This window comes from Artibeus jamaicensis, unplaced genomic scaffold (genome assembly GCF_021234435.1).
Source record: "Artibeus jamaicensis isolate MK-2021 breed Jamaican fruit bat unplaced genomic scaffold, CSHL_Jam_final contig_233, whole genome shotgun sequence".
NCBI classification, from domain to species: domain Eukaryota; kingdom Metazoa; phylum Chordata; class Mammalia; order Chiroptera; family Phyllostomidae; genus Artibeus; species Artibeus jamaicensis.
This window is the reverse complement of record NW_026521486.1, coordinates 54,900,544-54,927,195: the sequence shown is the minus strand read 5'-3', so window position 1 is coordinate 54,927,195 and position 26,652 is coordinate 54,900,544. Positions and strand designations below refer to the sequence as shown.

General features: G+C 42.2%; 1 protein-coding gene across 1 annotated transcript; it reads left to right on the top strand.

Moving 5' to 3' along the window:
* Nucleotides 1–364: 364 nt before the first annotated feature.
* NEMP1 (nuclear envelope integral membrane protein 1) lies at nt 365–23,037 on the top strand. The gene is made up of 9 exons (XM_053662222.1): nt 365–512; nt 9,775–9,899; nt 10,971–11,190; nt 13,746–13,818; nt 15,100–15,193; nt 15,623–15,737; nt 16,641–16,866; nt 17,641–17,814; nt 18,545–23,037. Exons 1-9 carry the CDS (start codon nt 386–388, stop codon nt 18,723–18,725), a joined length of 1,335 nt encoding a protein of 444 aa, XP_053518197.1. The 5' UTR covers nt 365–385; the 3' UTR covers nt 18,726–23,037.
* Nucleotides 23,038–26,652: the final 3,615 nt, after the last annotated feature.

Genomic DNA, 26,652 nt, shown 5'->3' with positions numbered 1-26,652 from the left:
AATGAACTTGAGTGTCCATGGAAATACCACGTTTAGTCAAGGAGGCCTCGCCCATCCTGATTTTCTATTGGCTAAAATTACCATCAATCGCACCAGTTGTAAGTAAACTGGAGACGAAGCTTGTTGTTAGGGGGTGGAATCTTCCTGTCTCCATCACTAAGATAAGAGCGGTTTTGTAATAGGCTGAAACTGCTGCTCCCGCCCTCTCGCATCAGTAGCTAAGAGGCGGGATTTTAGGGTACACGGGGACTGCACGCATGAAGTTCCGCCCATCCAGCTGGTTGTTATCCGGGGAGGGTCTTGTAGCGGATAGGCTGGTGGCCCTGCCTGTTCGGGATTAGTTGTTGGAGAGGGACACGTGAGGGGGCGGTGTCTTGAGACGACTATGGCGGGAGGGATAAAAGTGGCGGTCTCTCCTGCAGTTGGTTCCGGGCCCTGGGTCTGGGGGGCCGGGTGCGGTGGGACAATGCGGCTTCTCCTGGTTTTCTCCGGATGCTTGGTCTGTGGCTCAGGTACCACCCGGGCAGCATCTACCAGGGGGCGGGTGCCGAGGGGGTCACATTTAGAAAAGTGGGGAGCGTCCCCGTGCGCGGCCAGCTAATTTGCGGAGTGGGCGCGGCTGTGCGGGACGAAGAAGGTTCATTGTCAGCGAATGAGCGTCGACCCTGAGGGGTCTCGGCCTGAGACGCCGTGGCGGAGCTGCCCAGAGTGGGGAGGAGCCGGGAGCCTTTGGTGGAGACGGGAGGGAGGCCTGGACTGGGTGAGAAGCGGTGCTGGACTGCTTCGTGCTGTACCGACGTTGGGTTTCCTGGTTAAAAGGAAGGAGACCCGAGGATTCTTCGGGGCAGGCAGGGCTGCCACTGGAAAGGGGGCATCCCATTTACTCAGCAGATTAGGAACACCCTCTTAGTGTATGCTTCTCAGGACTTGGGGAGTGGGTGGCTGAAATGCAGTAATCTCTAGCTAGTATCTTCTGCTGTTCTAAGATCCTGGCCTTTCCAGCGCTGTAGAACGGACCTGGAGCCTGGAGTCCTTAACTTACCATTTCAGGAAAAGAAAAGAAAAAGATACAAGTGCCATTCAATAAAAACCGAATAGGTTTCCTTTGGGAATCAAACTTGATACGACTGGATAATTCGCTTTGGACTGTATTTAAACTTTTCCTTTCTCCTCTAATCCAGAAAACCTAGAGTGTTCGTAAGAACCTCGATCTACCCCTCTTGTTAAATGCACAACAGAAAAATGAGTGAGGTTTCCAAAGTCCACTGAAGGGAGTTGAAACTCACAGCGTTAAAAATAATCGTGTTTTGTAAACACATACTGTGCTTTGTTTGCTGCCTGTCTCATGTTGTCACTTATGATCATCCTTAGCTGCAACTTTAAGACCTCAGGATCCTTAGATCAAGTTCCAAAGTGAAGCATCCTTCTGAAACTTAAAATATATATATATTTATTTTTAGAGAGAGGGGAAGGGAGGGAGGGAGAGAGGGAGAGAAACATCAATGCGTGGTTGCTTTTCACCTGGCCCCCACGGGGATGTGCCCTGGCCAGGGATGTGCCCTGACTAGCTATCAAACTGGCGACCCTTTGGTTCGCAGCCCAAACTCAATCCCCTGAGCTACACCATCCACGGTGAAACCTTTTTTTTGTAAAGGAGAGGGAGTTAGAATCCAGGAAGGTGCTTTTCTAGAGTCAGGGCCTAGAGTAACATTTATTTAAAGAGCTATATGTGATGTGAATGAACTTGGGTCAGATGGTTAACCTCTAAAATGTGATTGTGAATTGTGAGGATAAAAGAGAAAACATATAGAAAAATGTTACATAGAGCTCAATCAGCAGTCTCTTAAGTTTCATTAGAGGAGAGAAACAGGTGTATCTGCTCTGAGAAGGATAAACTTGAAGGATGATATTTGTTCTGTGTGGTCTGATAGGTCATATGGGTGGAGACTGCAAAGTGACAGTTGCATGAAGAGGACCTTTCTGAGAGACAGAGTGGAGTGCCTCAAAGGGCAGGGAGGGAGTTCTTTCTCACTGGGAGTTTTTGGAAAATTTGATGATAATTTAAATTATCATCAAATAATGTGTATTTATTTTATACTACTTGGCAAGTACAATTAAGTATAAAGAAGTAGAAAACACCCTCACTATTCCATTCAGAGGCAGCCCTTTTTAGCACACTTCTGGTATTTTTCCATGTTTTTAACTTCAAAAAAATTTGTATTGATGATACATTCATATTCCTATCAGCAATCCAGTTCTCTTTGGTAGAGACCACCAGTGATTACCAGAGATAATTTTCTTATTGCATTTGGTAGCATAAGCATTTTCCTATGTCGTTTAAAGTTTTTTTTTTTTTGAAGATTTTATTTATTTAATTTTAGAGAGAGGAGAAGGGAGGGAAACATCAGTGGTTACCTCTCAAACTCCCCCAACCAGGGATCTGGCCTGCAACCCAGGCATGTGCCATGACTGAGAATCGAACCAGTGACCTTTCGGTTCACAGGCTGGCACTCAATCCACTGAGCCACACCAGCCAGGGCAAAAATTCTTCATAAATGTTTTTTTTTCTTCAGTGGACAGATCATTTATTTAATGTTTCTGAATTAAACATTTGGTTGTATATTTGTCGTGTTTCTACTGTTGGTTATCTTTGTGTGTAACTTTTATTGCATTCGGATTTTTCTTAAGGATAGATTTCTCAGAAATGGGTTCACTTCAATAGCTAAAATATATTTAAAGACCCTTGAAACATTTTGCTAAAATACTTTCCTGAAAAGGTGTGCCGGTTTATACCACTACCAGTATTTGCATGTGACCCTTGACAGCGTTAGATATTCCAGACTGTGACACCTTTGCTAATTTGATGGATCCAAAGTGGTATCTTAATGTCTTTGCATTTCTTGCACTATTTGTGAGGGAGCATCATTCAACTGTTTTTTAGCTATTTAATTTTCTATTTTGACTTATGAGTTTTTTGGAGTGTGTTTCTGTCCGTTTTCTTGGCATATTTATTGGGATTTTTGTGGACTTTAAAAATCAATCTGGATAAGCATTTTTGTATATTAAGGATATATATATGTGTGTGTGTGTGTGTATTTACAACCTATTTATTGCAGAACTTTGCTTGCCCCACCCCTTTTAAATAGAAGACATGTATTTTTATGTGGTCACTTAATTTTATTACTTAGATTTAGTTCCCTTTTATGCTTAATGAGTCCTTCAGAACTGAATTGATACTGTTTTTTTTTGTGTGGTATGACTTAATTTTTTTTTCATTTTACTTTTAATCTGTAATTAATGTTAGCCTTTGGTGTGAGGGGAGATTTTAATTTCCATATAACCAGTCAGTTGCGCCAGCATCCCATTGAATAATCTTGTGCTAAACCCATTGACTTAAGATGCTAGTTTTTAAGGAAGCTTTTAAGTATGAGTTGGATTACTTCTTACAGGAATTAATAAAGGGTATTTAAGAATTAGAAGTTGTTTTTCATAACATTAGGTTTTGTTCCAGTCCTCACATACTATGGGTCATTCTCATTACCTTCTACCTAGAGATGTTAATTGATCAGTGTTGTAGATTGAAGACTAAGTTCACAATTATCAAAAGTAAATATGAAGTTATTAACCTTTGAATAGCTGTTTTATGGGTAAATAAAGTAAGTTTTGATTCACTAAATTCCAAGGCCTTTTTATTTATTTTTTTCCGGCAAAGAAATGGGTCTTTGGGCTCAGAAAGCATTTTCCTGAATATTTAACTCATTGTGCTTTTTAACATGCTGGTTAACCTATTTTAGGAAGGAAAAAGAAGGTGGTATATGTCCTTTTGCTATGAGAAGCACAAGGTTCTAACATGAACATTTTGACAACTTGTGAATATTTAAGGTCATTTGGTTTAGTTCTGTGTTTCTAACCATTTAAGCTATAGCTGGAGTGGTGATTGTTTCCACAGATTGTTCTTTTAAGATGAATTAGTCTGTTTGATTTCTCAATGAATGTCCAAGATGTGGCTGGTCAAGGTGCCGATATGCGTAGGAGGGTGCTGTTAGAGAGGTTGTTGTTTTTTTTTAATTTTATTTTAAAATATTTTATTTATTTATCTTTAGAGGGGAGGGGAAGGAGAGAGGGAGAGAAGCATCAATGTATGGTTGCCTTTCGTGCGTCCCCTGCTGGGAACTGGCCTGCAACCCAGGCATGTGCCCTGACTGGGAATTGAACCGCGATTGTCTGGTTCGCAGGCCTGTGCTCAATCCGCTGAGCTACACCAGCCAGGGCCGAGAGGTTGTTTTGTTATTTGTTTATTTACAATTCTTTTCCTTAAATAGTGCACAACTTGGGAAAAGGAAGGACTAGATTTCAAGATATGTTGTTTTTTATATGACAGTTTTATTTCTTTAGGAAATGACATTGGAAAATTTTAGAGTTAGTTTAAAAACACCTTTGCCTTTTCTTGACAAGTGTTTCAAATAGCTCGTGTTATTATTGACAGTTATTTGTATCTTATTACCCTCTGGAAAATAATAATAATGGGCTTAAACATGTATAGGATTATATTACTTGGTTTTGGGGGAAAGAAGGGGCCGGTGAGTGTGAGCCTGTTTTTTTTTCAAAATTTGTAAATACAATGGTTTTAAGCTTCATATATAACCTTACCCTCTTACAGTCCCCAGAAGGAAATAAACTCTTGATCCATATTTGTGAGTGAATATTCTTTTAGTGTATTTGTTAGACAAATGTCAATAGGACTTTGAAAAGATTTTATGAAAGATAGGCTTGGGAGAAATTCAAGTGCACATTGGATAAAATCTTAGTAAGAAATTGGTAGACAAGGGTGCAGAACTTGCTATCCGAAAATATAGTACCTTGGCATATTGAGTATTTTAAACTGAGGGAATTTGAGAAAACAGCAGAAGCAGGAAGGTCACTGGGACCTCTCCCATTTTGCCCTTTTTTCCCCCCCGGCACAGGCCATAAAATATTCGTGTGGGAGATGCCCTCCCTCCACCTGGAGGAAAGGAGCATCCTGGGCTCTGAAGACGAAGGGCCGCCAGGAAGAATCCTAACACACAGGCCTTACTCAGCCACTCCCAGTTTACCTCCTTTACTTTATACTCCTTAACCTGTCACGTTCCTCCAGGACTGTCCTGTCTTCATCAAACCCAGCATAAAAGTACATTGGTTTCACGGTTTCTTTAGGTCCTCGTTTCCTTATGAAGAAGGCCTTTGTATCATGTAAAGGTTAAATAAATTTGTATCCTTTTCTGTCTTTGTTAGTTTAATTTTCAGACCCAGCCAAGGACTTTAAGAGAGTCCAGGACAACTTTTCCCTCCCCTACAATGTCAAGACTGACTTAAAAAAGTTGAGCTATAATTCACATACCATAAAATCCACCCTTTCAGTGGTTTTTCGTGTTGTGTATTCACAAGGTTGTGTAAGCATCACCACTGATCATTCTAGAATATTTTCATCCATCCCAAATCAGGTCCCATCCATCTCTCTTTCCATCTCCCTTTCCCTCCAGGCCCTGGCAGCCACTAATCTATTTCCTCTCTGGATTTGCCTATTCTAGACAGTTCGTATAAATGGAATCGTTCAATATGTAGCCTTTGTTTTGGTCTGGATTTTTTCATTCATTATAATGTTTTCAAGGTTTATCCATATTATATTGTAGTATGTATGAGTACTTTTTAAAAAAATTCTCATCCCAATATATGTTTATTGATTTTAGAGCGAGAGGAAGGGAGAGAGAAAGAAACGTTGATGTGACATGAATCAGTTGCCTCCCATTCACACCCCAACCAGGGATCAAACCTGGATATGTGCCCTGACTGGGGATTGAACCCGCAGCCTTTTGGTGCATGGCACGATGTTTGAACCAACTGAGCCACCTGGTCAAGGTTTATAGTACTTCTTTGTATGGCCGAGTCATATTCCATTGTATGCATATACCTCATTGTGTTTATCTGTTGATCAGATGGTGGACATTGGAGTTGTTTGTACTTTTTGATTGTTATGAATATTGCTGCTATGAACGTTTTTGTGTGAACATTATGTTTTCAATTTTCTTGGGTATATACATAGAAGCGGAATTGCTGGGTCATACAGAAACTCTATGTTTAACTTTTTGAGGAACTGCCAAACTTTTTCAAAGAAGCTGCACCGTTCCACGTCCTCACTAGCAGTGTCTGAGAGTTCCAGTTTCTCTGCATCCTCACTAACACTTATGTCCTCATTTTGACTGTAGTCATTGTAGTGAGTATGAGGCGGTGGTTTTGATTTGTATTTCCTTAGTGACTAATGATGTCGAGCCTCTTACCATGTGCTTATTGGTCATTTTTTCTTTCAACTTTATTTTGCATTGGTTTCAGGTGTTCAGCTTTAGACAATCATACATTTACATAATATTCTCAATATTTCTAGTATTCCAACTGGCACTGAACATAGTTATTGTAATATTATTGACTATATTTCCTATGCTTTACTTACATCCCCATGACTATTTTCTAACTACCAAACCCTGTTGGCTGGTCCCCCAACCTCCCTCCCTTCTGGCAACCACCAGTTTGCTCTCTATATCTATGACTCTGTTTTAATTTTGTTTGTTCATTTATTTTGTTCTTTAGATTCCACATGTAAGTCAAATCATATGGTGTTTGTCTTTTTCTGTCTGACTGGCTTATTTCCCTCTAGGGAAGCATAGTACCCTCTAGGTCTGTTCATGATGTCACAAATAAGATTTCATTCTTTTTTGTGGCTGAGTAATATTCCATTGTATATATATTATATGTATCACAGCTTTAAAATTTTTTAAAGATTTATTTATTTATTTTTAGAGAGAGGGGAAGGGAGGGAGAAGGAGGGAGAGAAACAGCAATGTGCAAGAGATATATCAGTCAGTTGCATTTCTCATGCCCCCAGCTGGGGAAGTGGCCTGCAACTCAGGCATGTGCCCTAACCTGGAATGGAACCTATGACCCTTTGGCTTGCAGGCCAGCACTTAATCCATTGAGCCATAGCAGTGAGGGCCGTACCATAGCTTTTTTATCCACTTGTCTATTGATGGGCACTTGGGATGCTTCCCTATCTTAGCTATTGTAAATAATGCTGCAGTGAATATAAGGATGCGTATATTTTTTTTGAATGTTTTGGGTTTCTTTGGATAAATCCCTAGAAGTGGAATTGCTGTATTATAAGGCAGACTTTTAATTTTTTGAGGAAACTCCATACCGTTTTCCATAGTGTCTGTACCAGTCTGCCTTCCCACCAGCAGTGCACTGGGGTTCCCTTTTCTCCACATTCTCACCGTACTATATCTTCTTTGGAGAAATGTCCATTTAAGTTTTTTTCACATTAAAAAAATGGGGTGTTTCCCTTTTTATTGTTGAGTTGTGGTAGTTTGTTTATGTTATTCTAAATACTAGACCCTTCTCAAATATACGAGGTCTAGCCAGAAAAAAGTCCAGCCATTGTTAATATAATGAGAACAGTTTGCCCAACATCAGTGTAACCTGGCAGCCAAGAAGAGTGGACTGGAATGTGCATGCATGAACAATGATGAGTTCACTGTATTAGCCAGTGTGGGTGGTAGACACTGTTGGATGAGAATGTGTACTGTGTGGCCATCACATTTAAAAGGACCAGGCAAATATAGCAATGAATCTGCATCAGATTTTGCATTAAGCTTGAGCATTCCTCCATGGAAATTATTGGATGACTCAAAAGGCTGCAGCCATGGACAACTGGTGATCGGCAGCTTCATCACAACAATGTGCCCGCTCGTGCATGCATCTCATGCAGAGATTTTTGGCAAAGCGTGAAATCAGCCAAGTGGCTCAGCCCCCCTACAGCCCAGATTTGGTGCCCTATGACTTCTGGCTTTTCCGAAATCTAAAATGAAAGGGAAGAGATTTCAGCCTGTCGATGAGATTCAGGAAAGTCCAATGGGGCAGCTGATGGCGACTGAGAGAACTGTGTGAGGTCCCAAGGTTCCTACGTTGAATGGGGACATTGAGGCATCATTGTCCTACGTACAGTGTTTCTTGCTCTTGTATCTTCTTCAATAAATGTCTCCATTTTTTGTATTATATGGCTGAATACCTTCTGGAAAGATTTATAAATATTTTCTCCCATTTCGTGGATTGTCTTCACTATCTTTATAGTGTTCTTCGAAACACAAAACTTTTAAATTTTTATGAAGTCTGATTTCTTTGTTTGTTTTTTGGTTGCTATGCTTTAGTGTCATATCTAAGACACCATTGCTTAATCCAAGGTCTCAAAGATTTATACCTGTGTTATTTTCTAATCAGTTTGATAGTTTTTGCTCTTACATTTAGGTTTAAGACTGAATTTAACTTCAAAGTTAGTCTTAGCTTTACCTTAAAACAATTTTGGATCAGTAGGCATCATTGCCTTTTGTGTGTGTGTAACTTTGTCTTCCCAAGGATTTGTTGAGGTTTTTGTGTTTTCATGGGTTTTGGTGTGTTTGTTTTTAGTTTATTTGAATCTAGCCACTTTTGTGTTAAGACCCAGAGACATAACCACATTTCCACTTAAAGTAGCACTTAATAAATTGCTAAGTACGATATAGGACTCAAAGAAGAAGTTATTAAATGTTTTGTGGTCAAGAAGGTAGCTTGCACAATTTGAGTGGGAAGGTAAAAGAGTGGTCACTTAAAAATGAAAAGAGTTCCTTTATTTTCAGAGAGAGGAGGGAGGGAGAAAGAGGGAGAGAAACATCGATGTGTGAGAGAAACAATTGGTTGCCTCTTGTTCACGCCCAAATGGGGATCTGCCCGTAATCCAGGCATGTGCTCTGATGGGAAATTGAACCGGCGACCTTTCGGTTTGCAGGCTGGTGCTCAATTTGCTGAACCTCACCAGCCAGGGCAGTAGTGTTCACTTTTAAACCTTAAATTAGTTGAGACTGAATACAAAACTCCTGAGGGGGAGAGTGTTCTGTTTTGGTAAAATTAAAAGGAGTGCATATATATATTCATTGACTTTTTAAAACTTGAAATGAGCCCTGGCTGGTGTAGCTCCGTGGATTGAGCACGGGCCTGCAAACCAAAAAATCAAGGTTTGATTTCCCATCAAGGCACATGCCTGCGTTGCAGGCCAGTTCCCAGCAGGGGATGCACCATAAGCAACCATACATTGATATTTCTCTCCTTCTCTCCTTCCCTTCCCTTCTAAAGATAAATAAATAAAAATTTTTAAAAACTTGAAATAAGACAGCAGGAAAAAAGCAACTTTGCAATCTTTTTGTATCTACTTCAAGTACTATACACATGTAATCACCATTGCCAATTCTGTTCATCCTAATCAGGAAAAGAATAGAGAAAAATCACCAGATGGGGTTACTGTAGCTGTGCCTTTTTAAGGGAAATAGGACCTGGCCATGACTCCATTAAATAGTCAGACTACTTAGGAACTGGGTGGCTTTGGGCAAACCATCCGCCTTCAGGGTGTTTACCGAGAGTGCCTGCCTCCCGGCGTAGAGGGGAGGGTTGGACGAGACGGCTCGCTGGCTGGCTCAGGAAACATCTATCAGTAGCTTTTATTGCTTTCTGGGTTAACGACTGTTTGTACTACTTAAGTAATTTGACAGAAATAAGACTGCCTTACTTCTTTTCTCAGTTATCTTCTTGTTTCTCAGTCAGTGACATTTTAGCCCCAGCTTTAAGGAAGTGGTCAGTTTAAATCTTTTTATGAAATCAGTTCTAGTTATTAGCTTGTTCTGTTTATATTTCATTCTTATTTCCTTTCTTTGCATAAAGGTAAAATTGATGTAGAAGTGGCCGTGCTTCAGGAATCCCGAGTTTATAATAAGGCTGCGGGGCAACAGTTCTGTTACGAAAACGTGCTTGTCCCGAAGTGGCATGACATATGGACGCGGATACAGGTAATGGATTGGGCCCCTGGCAGGGCAGCGTCCCTGACCGTCTGTGTTAGTGCGGACTTCGGCACTCTTTGCTCTGACACACAATTTTTTTAAAAAGTATTATTAACAACCTTGGTAAGTTGAGATTACCCTAAATTGTGTTTTCACAAGTAAGCATTTATGCCTACTTTATGTTCCTCTCTCTGCTCATTTAAGTAGCTTACAGTACTTGGCCCTGAGGTAAACTAACTTCCTCCTTTTCCAGAAGAAACTTCTTCTTTCTCTTGCCCTCTACACACACCCCCTATACGCCCCTGTCTTTTTAAAGGCCTTGTGCCTTCTTTGACCTGGAAACTGTTGCGTGGCTCTCAGGATGAAACTCTTTTGCCTTGCTGCTCCTATTTTGATTCTACACAAGATGTTTCATCAACCTCCTGAAGTTTCCTCTTGATAGAATGGCTTCGGTCTCATTTATTTCATAACACCGTGAAACCGGCTGGTAGAGCAAGAGTGTCTGGTCATAAGAAAGACTGAACAAAATGAGTCCTTTTGAAAAGTCGCTACTGCTATGAGCATAGTCACTGACAAGGGCATTTGTTTATATCAAAAACATAAGGGTGGGCTTGTGGTGGATTTTTTTTTCAGTGCTCTCTTTTTATTGTCTGATATAAAGATCATATTCCATCTGGGCCAAATTATAACCAACATTTACTATACTCAGTGATTTGTGACAAAGGATTAAACTTCTCAGCCTGTCATTACGGGAAACATTTTCAGGGCTGTTTATGCCTGGCAATTTTCTTAATATTCTAGACCCTCGCTTTGTATGATCTCTTGTGAATAGCTGCATTGTAGAAGTCTTTTCCTCCCTGTGTTCTGGCCTCATGGGAGGTTCAGATCACGTTGGCGAGACATCCCAGCAGCTGCCTCTCTGTATCACATGCAGTGCTTCAGCCGCTGCATCGCTGTATGTACTGTCGTGGACTTGGATAACCAGTGCCATTTCCGATTTAGATATTTACTCTAATGTTTTTTGTTTTTTTTTTCTACTGTAGTTGTGAAAAACTCCCCTTGATATTATTTGTGTTACAGATCCGGGTGAATAGTTCCAAAGTGGTACGAGTCACCCAGGTGGAGAACGAGGAGAAGCTGAAGGAGCTAGAGCAGTTTAGTATCTGGAACTTTTTTTCCTCCTTTCTAAAAGAGAAATTGAATGACACCTATGTTAACGTGGGTCTGTACAGCACAAAAACCTGCCTCAAAGTTGAGACTGTAGAGCAAGACACCGAGTACAGTGTCACTGTGACCCGCAGTAAGTCTTACCTGTGTTTTTCCCATGGATTCTGTGATGAGAAGGGACTGGACACTGGAGGGTGTAATTAGTGAGACAGAAGTCAGCCCAAGATAGTTCTGTTTTGGTTCTGATTATAACCTGAGTTCACCACTGCTCCCAACAGTTTAGAGAGACTCCACCCCACATTAAACCCTTTAGGCCTAGAATTGAGATTTCACTTTAGATCATTCCGGGTACCTCCTTACCTAGAGTAGTGCAGACTTGCATTCCGAATACGTCCAGCGTCACTGACCTCGTGTTCCCAGAGTTGTTTAGTGTGAGAGAGCTGTGTTCCTGCCTCCGGGCACACCTAGACCAGGACGGATGTCCCAAAGTGCACGGGTCTGCCTTTGAAGACATGAATGGTTCAGCAATAAAAACTGAAGAAAGGTAGAACTGAATATTAATACTTCACTGGTAAAAAGTATTTGTGCAGTGATGACTGTGAAGGTCACTGCAGTTTAAGGTTTTTTTAGTGGAACTGGGAGTTTTCCCTTCTCTAAATGTCTGAGGAAGTTTCACAGAGGAGACAGATCACTGTCCTCTGGAATTCTCTCTGACTTGCCTCTCCTTTTTTACCACCCAGGGTCCTGGGTTGTTGTGGGTAGTAGAAATGTTCCCGGGTTTTGCTACACAGCGTTTTGTGCCCTTCTAATTGTCCTAGAGGTCCACAGTTCTTTGGCCTGGTTGGGTTTTTTCTTTTTTTGGTATTCCTTTTACATTTGCTGATCCTTCTTGCTCCTGTCCTGTTTGTGGGCCTCCCCAAGATTCAGAGCTCTTGAATGTGAGGGGGGGGGGTCTGTTACAGCACCAAGGGCCCTCTGCTGGGGCTCCCTGGTCCTGGGTGCGATGTGTTTGAGTGGAGGCTTTTCCAGCACAGTGGTTGTGTAGCAAAGGGAAGTAAATGGTGGTGTTGGGCAAGAAAAACAGCCAGTTAGAGAAGAGCAGGACGTCCTGACCCAAAGTTCTAGGCAAGTGTGTTAAATCCCAGCCTGTGAGTGACCTAAGGCTTGAAAGCCTGAGTGGTGGAGACCCCTTGTGGGCAATAACGTGAAGTGCTGAGGGCGCTGTGCCTGGTTCTGTGCAAAGCAAAGCTTGGTTTCTTTTAGCCTTGGTATAGGCAGCCAGAATAAGGATAGATCTTCAGGAAGGTTCAGGTTAGACAGAGACCTAATCACACTTTCTCTTTGGAAGGGTGCCCAGGCTTTGCGTGGAATTTATTATGTTGTTTTGGTGGGCTGTTAGCATTTATTTTATTAGCTAACCAGTAATGCCAACATTGCCATTTATTCTGTACAGTAATTCCCCCTTATCCATGGTTTCACTTTCTGTGGTTTTAGTTACCCGTGGTCAACCTCAGTTGAAAATATTAAACGGGAAGTTTCAGAAATAAAAATATTTAATAAACAATTCACGAATTCTAAATTGTGGGCCGTTCTGGGTAGCATGATGAAATCTCGCACCATCCCATCTGGACGCAAATCACCCTTTTGTCCAGTGCATCCACGTCACATACGCTCGCTGCCCTCCTGTCGGCTGCTCGGTGCCGTCTGGGTTAGCGGATCAGTTGTCACAGCTGACTGTCCCTGCACAGCCGTGCTTACTTTCAAGTCACCCTTCGTTTACTTAGTAGTGGCCCCAAAGCAGAAGAGTAGTGATGTTCATGATCGTGCTGTGCTGGAGAGAAGCCGGAAAGTGCTTTTTTTAAGTGAAAGGGTGAAAGTTACTGACTTAAGGGAAAAAATTGTATGCTGAGGTTGCTAAGAAAAATGGTGAGAACGAATCTTCTGTCCGTGAAATTGTGAAGAAGGAAAGAGAATCCCGTGCTAGTTTTGCTGTCACACCTCAAACTGCAGATGTTACAGCCACAGAGCATGTTAAGTGCTTAGTTAAGGTGAAAAAGACATTGAATTTGTGGGTAGAAGACCTGAACAGAAAATGTGTTTCTACTGATGGCAATGTGTAGCTCCAGAAAATATTGAACCTGTGTGAAGACTTCAGCCAGGGATCCCTGACACAAATGGCCACATTCACTTAAGTGGTAACTTTTAATACAGTCCATTGTTACAATTATTCTATTTAATTTATTACTTATTGTTGTTAATCTCTTACTGTGCCTATTTTTTAAAGATTTTATTTCTTTTTAGAGAAAGGGAGAGAGAAAGAGAGGGAGAGAAACATCAATGCGTGGTTGCCACTCACACTCCCCTCCCCCCACCTCGCACTGGGATCCTGGCCTGCAACCCAGGCATGTGCCCGACTGGGAATGGAACCAGCGACCCTTTGGTTTGCAGGCCGGCACTCAATCCACTGAGCCACACCGGCCAGGGTTACCGTGCCTATTTTATAAATTAAACTTTACCATAGGTGTATATGTGTAAGAAAATGCAGGATATGTAAGGTTCATTATCATTTGCTGTTTTAGGCATCCCCTGGGGGTCTTGGAACATACACCCCACAGATGAGGAAGGACTAATATAATGCCTCAAACTGTTTGGTTCTCCTATTAAGCAAAAGTCTCTATTTTTTTTCAGGATTTGACCCCAAACTCTTTCTCGTTTTTCTCCTTGGACTTACGTTATTTTTTTGTGGAGACTTGCTGAGCAGGTAAGTTCCAAGGCTAGAGTGCGGAATGATGAGGCTCAGAACCCCCTGCCAGATTTTTACCATAAAATATTTAAATGCTGCCATTTCCTTTCCGAGGACTTTTATGGCTAGGCTATTGCCTGGTTGGATAATTTTTAAAAATACTTTAGTATATGTGTTATGATCTGGGTTTTTTTTCTTGTATCGAAGAAGATTGGCAATAACGAAATCCCGCTGTTAGGTTGAACCATCTTGTGATGACATTTAGCCAGTACATCAATCACTCTTTCTTTCCATTAGAAAAGAAATAATGCGTTAAGCCCTTCTTTTATTTTTAAATTTTTATTTATTGATTTTAAAGAGAGAAGGAGAGAGGGACATCAATTTGTCGTCTCACTTATGCATTCATTGGTTGCTTATTGTATGTGCCCTGACCGGTGATCAAACCCACAACCTTGACTTATTGAGATGATGTTCTAACCAACTGTGCTACCTGGCCAGGGCCAAGGGCCAAGGGCCAAGGCCTTATTTTCACTGGGTTGTGTGTGATATGTTTCATGCCATTCAGAGGTGAAGAAACAAACACTAACCACTTGCTCATTTCCTGCCTTTAGGAAGGTACTAGCTAAACTAGCTGAAACTGATACATTGCAAATATAAAGAAAATACATAGGTAACTAAACAAACATTGAACAAAGGTAGAACCAACATTAACTCTGTACACCCGTAAAAAGAATACTTGTGGGGTAGTGAATGACAGATTAACGATTATTTGAAGTTGGGCTGCGGTGAGGGTGGCGGGAGTTGTCCCTTCTTTGAGGAGGTCCTGAGAGAAACTCACCAAGGGGAAGTGACCGATACAAAGAGCCTGGGTAAGAGTAAGGAGCTCTCTGTTCTGGGCCCTGTGTTTGGTTTATCCTCTTGGGTAATCAGTTCAGTTCCAGTTTCCCAAGGGACAATGTATTTGTTCCTTTCTTCTCCCCAGAGGAGCTGTAGAGTTCTTCAGAAGAAAGATTCTTACTAAAATTTGGATTGGGAGGGGGGCTGGGATGGGAGTGGGAGACTAAGCAGAGTCTTATTTTGGGGATAGACTTGAGGGGCCTCCTGGATGCTAATCCTCGTTATCTGGGAGCAACTGTATTGTTCCCTTCTCTTCAGTTTTCTGACCTCAAGTTTTGGGTGAAAACCTGCTCTAATCTTGTACCTTTTTTCCATCTTTTGGCTGGGACCGTTGTTCTAGTTGGAACAATGCCATGTATGAAGAATACACAGGTAGTCATGTGACACATTTTCTCTCCACAGAAGCCAAATCTTCTACTATTCCACGGGGATGAGTGTGGGAATTGTGGCCTCTTTGCTAATCATCATTTTCGTCCTGTCCAAGTTTGTACCCAAGGTGAGTGGCAGAATATTCATGTGGTTAAGATGAGCTTGGATAGATGGAAGGGTGGGTTTTCTGGATAATCTTCCAGCACTGAAAATTTGCTTTGATGGCTAAGTCAGTGTCCTACTCTTTCTTAATTCAGAAATGTACTTTCTGTGAGGAAGCTTGGAGCCTGATTACATACAAATGTTCCCTTTTCATTTAAAATTCTTTGCTAAGTGGGGGATTAAAGTCTCCTTCCTGTTTGCTTATTACATAGGCTTTTTAAGTTATTTAGCATCTCATTTTCCCAGTGTTCTTTGTAGACTGTACATTTTAAATGTAAAAGAAATCTTTGTAAGAGATGTTTTTCAGTCGTTTTTTTTTTTTTAACTGTAGTTCCATTTCGCTTTTATGGAAAGCCTTTTGTAACTTGTTGCTTTCACTTCTACTCTGTCTTAGAAAAGTCCCATTTACATCATCCTGGTGGGAGGCTGGTCATTTTCGCTGTACCTCATTCAACTAGTTTTTAAAAACTTACAAGAGATCTGGAGATGTTATTGGCAGTATCTGTTAAGTAAGTGTGGTCAGTTTTGACTTGTTTTTTTATATATTTATAGGCTATTTTAGTTAATTTGATCATGAAATTAACTTTTAGGAGTTTAAAGTCTACACCATTGTATTAATTTTCAAGAATCATAGTTCTTGACTGACTTCTAACCCCTCTACAGTTGTTAGCTTCTCCTCAATTAAAATGATTCTGCTCTGGAGAAGACTTGAACTAGTTGATGAGTACACCTTTCTTTCTTTTTTTTTTTTTTAAATATTTTATTTATTTATCTTTAGAGGGGAAGGGAAGAAGAGAGGGAGAGAAACATCAATGTATGGTTGCCTTTCGTGCGTCCCCTGCTGGGACCTGGCCTGCAGGGAACTGGTCTGCAACCCAGGCATGTGCCCTGACTGGGAATTGAACCACGATTGTCTGGTTCGCAGGCCCGCACTCAATCCACTGAGCTACACCAGCCAGGGCAGTACACCTTTCTTTACACAATAGACATCTTTCTGAAAACCTATAACTTGACTTCATTTGTATTTTAAGTACAATTACATTAAGAAATAACTGTGGCGAATCTGATCCATAAAGCAAGAATCCTTTGTACAAATAATAACCTTCATTCTACCCTTTGAGAGGTGATTAACCTGGATTTGCGTATATTGAGTTTTTTAAACAGACTCTTCTGCTAGAGTTGTTCAGTGTGTAGCAGTGCTCCATCCGCACCAAGTAAATTTGGAACAAGGAAAGGTAGAATTTAAAGAGATAAATATATCTGAGTAATGAAAAAGTATGAATAATTGAATAAAGATTGTGTCCATTTTCCTGGTTTAATTGGTGCCTTATAGTGAATTTACCGCTGCTCCCCACACACATTATTTTACTAATTACAGATGAAAAAGAATGTCTTCTGATAACCCCTCATAGGCTATGTCGTCGCAGTCGGGTTCATGAGTTTTGCGGTCTGTTACAAGTATGGGCCCCTGGAGAACCAGCGAAGTATCAACCTGCTGACCTGGACCTTGCAGCTGATTGGCCTGTGTTTCATGTACTTGGGTATCCAGATCCCACACATCGCCCTTGCCATTGTCATCATTGCACTGTGTACCAAGAATGTGGAGTACCCTCTTCGGTGGCTGTACATCACCTACAGGTGACTGAGGGGCAAAGTAACTGTTGAAATGGGCAGTGTGTGGCGTGGTTGCGGCAAGCGGATACAGAAGTGGTGACCTCAGAGCCCGTCTTCTGATGGATATTTGTTGTATTATTGCTTCTGTTTTTGTTCTTCCTCAGTCTCTTTTCTTTAGACTCTATAGGCATTTTTATCATTTCTAGTCATTTTATATAAAATAAAAGTGTCCAGTAAAGTGTCATGTGTTCCTATTGCCACTAGGTGGTGCAAAAGATACTACTTTTCTATCAAGTGGCTCAAGGCACCGTTTCAGATTATTTCACACTGGCTCACAGATTGCTCTGGGAGTCCGAGTCTTAACATAAGTGCGGTTCGTAGCATGTTAGCACCTCACAAAGTGAGTATGGGATGGCCTGAGGCTGTCAGTAGTGGTTCTGTTACAGAGAGTCAAGGTGATACCTTCAGGTGAGGGAACCAATTTTTTGGGCCACTGTCTTACACCATCATTTTTTGGTCATTTTCCCCGTTTTTGGAAAATAAATACTTTATCATTAATGGAAAATATGTGAGTTTATTTATATTAGTGAATAATGCTGCCTATCCTGACTGGTCACTCATAGTCTGACATGTCAAGAGTACATCATGACTAAAGGCATCTGTGGCAGATGGGTAGGGGCCATGACTCTTAAAAGTTCAGGCTCTCTGCTGTGTGCTTGGTCCACTGAAGGGAGCTAGAGCTAAGGGTGCGTGTAGATTACTGATTAATGATTCATGGTGTTATTTTGGTGAGCACAGAAAGATGTATAAGGCAACAGAAAAGATTGCCCCCCCTCGTCTCCTGACAGAAGAAGAGTATCGTATACAAGGAGAGGTGGAGACCCGAAAGGCTCTGGAGGAGCTTCGAGAATATTGTAACAGTCCTGACTGCTCTGCTTGGAAGACTGTTTCTCGAATCCAGTCTCCAAAGAGGTAAACTCTTGGCCAGATATGTGAAGCATTTGTCAGGGTAATTGTGACCTTGAGTTTTAACAAAGGTCATACTTCTAAGTAATCATTTTATATTTGCGGCTTTATTTTCCTGTTCGTGTATGGGTAGTCCAGGGGAGGGTATGTATATCGTCATATGTTAAATAGTAGCCTGTCTTTTGGATCCTCAGAGATCCATCTTCTCTGGCTTTAATTGTAGCATTGAGATGAGAAGACCATACTACTATATTAGGACTTGCCTCTGATAGTATTTCATTGCTCTTTGAGGGGTGTTTTTTCTCTTTGTTTGCAGGGGAGAGGAGTGGGAGGTTTTTTTTGGGGGGGGCAACTTCACCGATGAGTATATGAAACTTTAATTTGGAATTCTGATGGTATAAAGTTTATAGGGCCATAAACATGAATGAATGTGTGATGACCCTTAATCTTATCAGGAGTACAGATGACTAAGGAACCTTGGAACTTCCATAACTGAAAAGGATAGAATGCTGCTTATTAAGCAGGATGGAGTTTCAGGGGAAGTTGGCCTATGACCCCAGCTTTCCTTTTCTCCTTGTTTCTTGCTTTAATCTACTCAACTGCCAGAGTAGGGCCCGGAGAGGTTGTCTAGACTCAGTATAATTTGAGCATATCAAGGGGTTCATTTTATTCTTATTTTGAAATAAAACCAGAAAGAACAGAAGGTTTGTAATGAATATTATCTTCTCTTTTCCAGATTTGCTGACTTCGTGGAGGGCTCTTCTCACCTCACACCAAATGAGGTTTCTGTTCATGAGCAGGAGTACGGATTAGGGAGCCTCATTGCCCAGGATGAAATCGATGAAGAAACATCCTCCGAGGAGGGGGACTCCGATTCTTGGCACCGCACTGTCACACAGAACAGCTTTCTGAGTTAGTCAGTGGTCGGTTACTTGTACGTGGACTGGCTTGGTGCCTGGAAGGCCTGGGTCGCATGTGTTGCCGTGCAGTTGCTTCTCAACTCTCTGAGCCAGAGGGAGGCTGTGCAAAAACCTGAAGCTAGAGGCCTGAGTAGGCCTCCCTCTGAAAACGATCTTGGTGGTCTCTGCGGAGCCCCTGAGGTGGATAAAGCATGGATGCTTCCCACTGGTTAAGCTATGAGCTCCCCTTCTGTCTTCCCAAAGGAGTGGGGTGGGCGAGGCCCGGACAGCACGCTATCACCTGACTGGGGGGCGAGTCTGCTGTGGAGTTGAGGGCTGAGAACTGTCACTCGGGCTTATGTTCCATGGAGAAATCCACACATCTGAGCCTCCTTCATGAACTTCTGTTTTTATTTCAGAATAATCCTTGTTTTAAGAGAAAAAATGGATTTTTATTTGATTGGCCTATTTTTCAACAAATATATATATATATATAATTTTAGTTTCTTAAAATGTAGGGAACTCGTGTTCCAGAACCAGCAGATGCCCCAGAGTGACAAGCCCCGTAGGCCCCTGCATACTTATTAGTGTGGATCACCCACTGAAGCCCGGGGGCTGTTGCATTGTCTTGGAACTAGTTCTCATCGTACAATATTCTAAGCCCTGCTTGCTTTTAGGAACATGCCTGTGGGCTCTTCCGTAGGGGAGGCCCATTGGGCTTTTTGTTATAGTCGACTTTCAGTTTCATCGTGAGAACAAATTTGCCTTCTTCCCTTCCCATTTCTCCTGGCTCCTTTTGCCTTTTCAGGAAGGGTCTGTTTCCATATCTGTGAAGTTATGTACAATTCAGAGTTTGTTTCATTTCTCATATTCTCTTCCCCTTGGTTTTTAGCGTTACTCCTGCTATTTAGAAGTGATCTTACTTAGGGAATTTAAGTGGTTTTTACAGGTTCTCCATTTTTCTTGTCAGCAAGTCACATGTCTCTGAGTGGCTGTGGAAGCAGGAAGCTGTCGCCCTTCCCTTTGCTTCCCTTTGCTTCCCTGTCTGCCCGTTCTTCCTGTTCCTGTCTGCCTTTCCTGACCATCCATGCCCTTCCCCCAAGAAATCTGGCTAATTTTGTAAGCTCCGAAACTGTGAAGTTTCTTGATGAAGCATACAAGTTATAGCTATGTAGCTGCCACAGTTTGCAGTGCCAGGAAGTAGACCTCCAGGGATCTTCAGGCCTTTGGGTGCTCATTTAGCTGTCAGGGTTTAGACACATTTTTCCATGAATTTGTTACACTTGTTTGCAATTCCATTTCTGACCAGAGATTCATGCTACCTTTTGTGACAGTGGCATTAATTTCAGATTCTTTCGCCATTGGAAACTACCCTTGTAAACCAGCAATGCCATTTATGAGGGAGCAGATTTCCAAGTCTCTGTCATTAGCGGGTTCTGGCTTTGTGATCTTCACCCTCATACCTTGAAAAAACCTGTAATTACTCTGGCTGGGAAGATAGACACTGATGGTAAGAGCACAGCATTAGGCTGCTGGATGACCATGATCAGAGACGATTTTTTAAAAGTCTTAATGACTCCTTCAGACCAGCCATTTAGCAGATAGTTTTGAAAGGCCCTGGGCTCCATTACTGACTTCCAGCCTGTGGCCAGTTTATTATTTCCAGCCATGTTTACCATAGCTTTAAACTGTCCTAAAGTGACAACTACCTCAATTGGCAGCAAACAGGCATATAGTGGAAAGTGAAAAATAAGCAGTTTTAGGGCAGATGCTAGCTGTGGGTTCAAGTTACAGAGTAAGGGAGCTTTATATTGGGAAACTTTTATTCCTTTTTGAGTTATGCACATGGTAAAATGTTCTCTCTCTACAAAGAACTGTTAAGTCCTCTGGAATATACCATTTTTGTCCTCATTTATAGAAATCGAGACCTAGGGTATTCAAGCATAAGTGGATTTGAAAAGGCAATGCAGTTCTACAGGTAGTGTCAGATTCCATCCCCGTCCCGGAGACCTCGGTGCCTTCCCCCAAACAGCTGCTTAGAAAGGTGGTAGCTTGCCCCCAGGGGGATTTTCCTGACTCATGTCTTTATTTCAATGAGAAAGCGCTATGAGTTAGAGAAAGATTTTTCTCTTATGTTCAGTAAATTCCTTGTGAAATAAAGTTTCCATCGCAAGACCAGTTTTTTTTTTTCACTGTGTTTGAGTTTGGGGTGAGTAAAATCAAACTCAGCTCATTACTTCCTGTCTGGAAGCTGGAGACTGAACTGTAGGAGTGGAGATGACAAGGGGTCCCCAAGCCTGAGAGCTGCTCTCAGGCAGTGACTGCCGCTGCCTCAGTTGTGCTGTGCATCCTTGCCCCGCCTGCCTGTGTGGCTCCGCCCTGGATGCGTCAGAACCTCACCTAGTAAACCTTTAGAAGCTGCTCTCATCTCCCTCTTGGCCACTTAGTCTGCTGGCTCAGTCACTACTTGAAGCCCCCGTTTAATTTTCTCAGGCAATTACAGCTATTGCCATTTCAGCAGTCTCATCTCTCAGACTGACCTCGTCAGGAACTATCGAAGGGGTAGCTGTGGACTGAGCTGGACTGAGCCACGTCTGCTGCCCACGTCAGCATCTTGCTTTGCAAATATGGAGCTGTCAGTTGGTGCAAGGGCCTAGGGACTCACTGGCGTCGGAAATCTATTGCCTCTAGTCGGCCTGACTGAGTTGTGTAGAGCATGTCTCTCATTAATGGAAACTCAAGAGCTGACTGGCCCAGAACATTTCTCCTTCACTTCCCACTCAGATGGCTTTCATGAGACCAATGTCCAAAAATAAGGAAAGCTAAGCACCTTTGACATTTTCTGACAAGAAATTTCTATCAGCCACTTTATCTCACCAAAACTAGTTTATTTCTACCCCAAATTCGTGCTTTTTATGTCTAGTATAAAGGATGTTTTGCTTATAATACTTCCATTGTAGTTCCAGTGTTGTACTTTGTGCTAATACATCCCACTCCAGGGCCTAGCCCTCTGTGCGTTAACTGTGTTCCCTTCCGCCTGATCTCTACTGGGTGTATACGACCGGATTTGAAGAATGAAAGGACCCAAATAGACCAGATAGTCCCTCCAGGTCCTGACAAAAGGCTTGGGGCTGGATTATGCAATTACCTTTCATCTTCCTGTTGTTCCAAAGGAAGGCTAGTGCATTCAGACAGATGCCCGAGTAAAAATGGTTCCTAGCTGTGTACTCATAACTTTTCTCTGAATTGAGTAGTGAAAGTTGAAGTAGGAAGAACGGAAATTAAATGTCCTTCTTGTATTCCTTTGGTATGACATATGAGATAATAACCTATATTGAAATGCCAAGAGTTTTATCTGAACCAAGGAGAGGACAATTTGACAGATCTGTTATGCCTTCCTCTTACATAGGCCCTGGAACCAAGTAATGAACATTAAAAAAAAAAAATAGCCATTGTGTGAGGCAATTGCATCTAAAACCTTTTGCTTCTGTTTCGGTGTAGCAGAAATTATTTTCTTAGGGAAACCTATGCAATCGTGACCCAGTGGTGTCTCTTGCTAACTTAGCTCCTGGATTCAGTTACTGTTGAGGTGGATTCTAAGGGTGTTCGGTGCCTTATGTGACCGGAGCCAGAGCCTGCTGGGAACAAACAGCGCAGAGTCACGTGAAAGTGCAGAGCTTTAGCGAGGACGCGAATGGCGCAGAACCTCCCAAAATGTGGATCTTTATGGTCTGTACACTTTTATTAAAACCAAGTGGCTTAAAAAGTGAATTTTATCATGCCTTTAAAGTTTATAAAATGCTGCTTCTCTGTCAGCCAAAGGATTCGACAGCGCAGTTCTCTCTTCCTGCTGAGTGACGCGAGCGCACCCTTTTCGGTGTGTGCGCGAAATTTCCCAGGTTTCTCTGCAACTGCACTCTGACAGTAAGGAGTGCCGAGGAGGATGAAATCACTGTCTCTGAACTTTCCTCGGGTATGGGTGACATTTGTATCGCGTTAACACAGCAGAAAGCTTACAATGTATTAGCACTCTTACGGCCTGCAGTTACCACAGTTTCCCATGGTGGTGAAACAGCAGGGGTAAGGAATTACTGGGCACGTTTTAGAGTGTGGGTAATGCCTTTGTGTTATTTAAAAAATTTTTTTTTTAAGATTTTCATTTATATTTAAAATAAATGTTCTTGAATGTTTGAAAGGAACAAAATGATCAGGGATGGATCTTTGCCCTGGGTCTCGTTTTTACTCTGTAAGTAAAAATATCAATGTCATATATATTTTTTATTTTTATTATACAAGTTTGTGAGTATTTTAATAAAGTTTATAGACTATATAGTGGTTTCCTTTAGTATTTCCTTTGCCAGATTGGGAAGTTCTCCTTTATTATTTGTTCAAGTAAGTTTTCCACTTGTTGCTCTTCCTCTTCCCCTTCTGGTACCCCTATAATTCGGATGTTGGAACATTTAAAGATGTCCTGGATGTTCCTAAGCCTCTCCTCATTTTTTTGAATTCTTGTTTCTTCATTCTTTTCTGTTTGGTTATTTTTTTTCTTCCTTCTGGTTCACTCCTTTGATTTGAGTCTCAGTTTTCTTTCCATCACTATTGGTTTCCTGTGCATTTCCCTTCATTTCAATTAGTTTAGCCTTCATTTGTTCCTCCAATTTGTGACTAAAATCAACCAGTTCTGTGAGCATCCTGATCACCAGTGTTTTGAACTGTGCCTCTGATAGGTTGGCAATTTCTTTGCTTAGAGTTATGGGCTCTGGGGCTTTGAGTTCTTCTTGAGCCATGTTTTGATCTGTTCGCGCCTGTTACAGATGAGGAGAGGAGCCTTAGGTGTTCACCAGGGTAGGGCCACTCAGGTTGCTGGTTTGTGATGCTGTATGTGGGGGTGGGGTCAGAGAGGGAGCAATAGCGGTCCCCTCTGCTGCTTCCCGCTGCTGGGGCCTGCGCGGTCTGTCTCACTGTTCGCTCCTTTGCTGGTTTATCTACACACCAATGTGTTACCCCGGTCAACCTGCTGCCTTGTGCCCTCACTGGGTCCGCCTGTTGCAACCCCACACTTGGGATCCACCCACAGCTGCCTGCATGCCTGGGTCGGGGGATCTTTCCTGCCTGATCCCACTCCGCTGCTGGCTCCACCCCTCTTACTGGTCTGGCTGAACAGTTCGTTGTCAGACTTTCATATAGTTCAATTTTCTGTGGTTTGGCTGCGTTTTTTGTTACTAAAACTTTGTTGTCTTTAAACTTGGTTGTGCCAGAAGGCACAGTGCTTCTACCTATGCCTCCATCTTGGTGGAAGTCCTGTTTTTTTAAAATTTACTTGAGAGAGAATGATTGATTGATTGAGATTGATTTGTTGTTCCACTCACTTATGCATTCATTGGTTGCTTGTACGTGCCCTGACTGGGGACTGAAACTGAAGCCTTGGTGTATCAAGGTGGTCCTCTAACCAACTGAGCTGCACAGCTGAAGCCTCTAAGGTATTTTTACAGAGGTAGCAGGTTGTACCATAATGTCGTCTCAGAAAAACCATGTATGGATTACTCCTTGACCAGGGAGCTACTCTGTACTTTAGTTCTTTAACATCTTATTAATGATAGAAAGTGTTTGTTTTGTTTCTGCACAGGGGTGAGGGGAAGACTCAGGGATCCATCTGTGAAACACCCGACCCAAACTGCAGGGTGGAGGAGGGAGCAGCGCTGTAGTGGGCATTAGGAGCGTGGAATAAAGCCTTCAATTATGTCCAGGCCCAGCCTCTGTAGTGGGAGTCTGTTACCTTCTGTTTTTCATGTTTTACCTTTTTCCTTCTCTGGAAATCTATTACAGCATTTGCATTAATTCTGTACCTGTCTCCTCCTTTCATAGTTATTTAGACTACATGCAGATTCATTGTCCATTTTTCAAAGATGATGAAAGAGAAAGAAAACAGGGTGCAGACCATATGTAAATTTATGTAGATTAATGCACACTAAAGACATCTGTTTTCCTCTATCTCTATAACTATACTAGGTAAATAAGAGGCATAGGTGGTCATTCATAGCTGAATTAATAAAACTTAAAGCATTAACTGCCAGGTGTGCTACATCATAGGGTTTTAGGGAGGATTTTGAAAAAGGTAAGTTGTTTAGACCAATTCTTCTCACGCTTTAACATGCGTCGGAAACATCTGGGGAGCTTGTTAAAATGCAGACTTCTGATTCAGTGGGTCTGGGTTAGGGTCCAGGATTCTGCATTTCCAACAAGCTTGCAGGCGATTCGGATGCTGCTGGGCTGTGGGCCTCCCTTTGAACCGCAAGGACGGCAAGCACCTCCCGTGGCACTTGACACAACATAAGTACTTGGTCAGTGTTACTGATCGATGCCAGATAATTTGTGAGAGACAAGAAGACCCTCTGCCACCAAATGAATTCACCATATCTGAAAACTGTGCTTTTATTGTGTAACATCCTTTAAAAAGTGAATATCCCTGGGAGGACTAATAAATGTGAATTGGTTTGATCTGATTGCTGGCCTCCACACTTTATCAGAAATCAGCACTGAAGTAATCAGATTTTTTTTTTTTGGCCAGCTCTATTGAAGTATAATTTATATAGAATAAAATTCACCAGTTTTAACATTTGCTGAGTTCTGGCTATGGGAATAGCCGTGTAACCATCTGCACCATCATGATACAGAGCATCTCCATCACCCCCAGTAATTCCCCCCATGCCCTACATAGACTAGGAATTTTCGCCGGCTGGAGAGGAAGGTGATATTGAGTCCAATGGAGGAAGGCCAGTCAGCTCCAGTCGCTTCAGTTTTGTGTGGGAAACGGGAGCACAGCTCCCCACGTGTCCCCTTCACCTTGGGAGTACTTTGACCTTAAAACCCAACCTAACTTGGAGGTCTATTTTATACCTTGTTAATTTAGAGTGACTCATTTGTCCCAGTTTGCCTAGAACTTTTCTAGTTTTAGCACTCAGATTTCCATGTCCAGAGAAGTTACTCATCTTAGGTCTCGGACAAACCAAGGTGGACACCCTAGCTTGTTTCTGAGCCTAAGTTTGCCATCTCAGTTTGAAGTCACTTCCCGCCCTGGCGGTGTGGCTCGGTTGGAGCACCCTGGGACAAAGGTTGGGGGTTTGATTTCCGGTCAGGGCACATACCTAGGTGGCATGTTTGATCCCTGGTGCAGGCACATCTGGGAAGGAACTGATCAATGTTTTTCTCTAAAAAACAATGAAAACGTGTCCTTGGTGAGGATTTTTTTAAAAGCTCACTTCTCTTGTGAGCCCACAGTAGACACTCCGTAAATGAATGAATGGGTAGACGCATGGATAAATCCCAGGTGTAGGTGGCTGCACATCCCTGGCTTGGAAAAGAGGAGACCTGGGTTCTGGCTCCACCTCGGCCAGGTTTGCAGTGGTCTAATGCTGGGCAAGTGCTTTCTCGCTGCAGGTCTACTCAGCTGTCTCCTCCACTGTGACGGAGATCTTCAGTCATTTCTACCTCTGATGCTGTGATACTGTGATACTGCTCTACCTTCCCCCCTCTCCATATATGTATGTATGTATATATATATATATATATATATATATATATATATCCAATAAATTATGAAAGGTCAGGTTGATAATGGAACTGCTGATGGGCCAGGCTTATGCAGAGTGCTTCTGCAAAGCAATAGTGTTTGGACCTTGAACCAAGCAGCTGTGACTGCAAGTTGGAGAATCAAGTATCTGTGTTCAGCTAAGTGTCTGTAATAACCTAATTGCTCCTTGTGCCTGCTTCCTGGGAAGGGGGAGGGTGGTCAGAGGGAGCCTGCTGTTCAGGAATTTCCCTGAGTGGGTGAGGGGATACCCTGGAAAATTGCATTTTATAAGCTTATCTATTGGAGACAGATATTTTCAGCTGGGCAAATGCGCAGGAAACATTACCTCAGGGTCTTACACAGTATCCTAGCACA

What these genes read in the sequence shown, in the direction of transcription:
- NEMP1 (XM_053662222.1), top strand. Translation starts at nt 386, where the DNA reads ATGGCGGGAGGGATAAAAGTGGCGGTCTCTCCTGCAGTTGGTTCCGGG. An exon ending in ACATATGGACGCGGATACAG is followed by an intron (nt 9,900 to 10,970) that starts GTAATGGATTGG and finishes TTTGTGTTACAG; the next exon opens with ATCCGGGTGAATAGTTCCAA. An exon ending in CGAATCCAGTCTCCAAAGAG is followed by an intron (nt 17,815 to 18,544) that starts GTAAACTCTTGG and finishes TCTCTTTTCCAG; the next exon opens with ATTTGCTGACTTCGTGGAGG.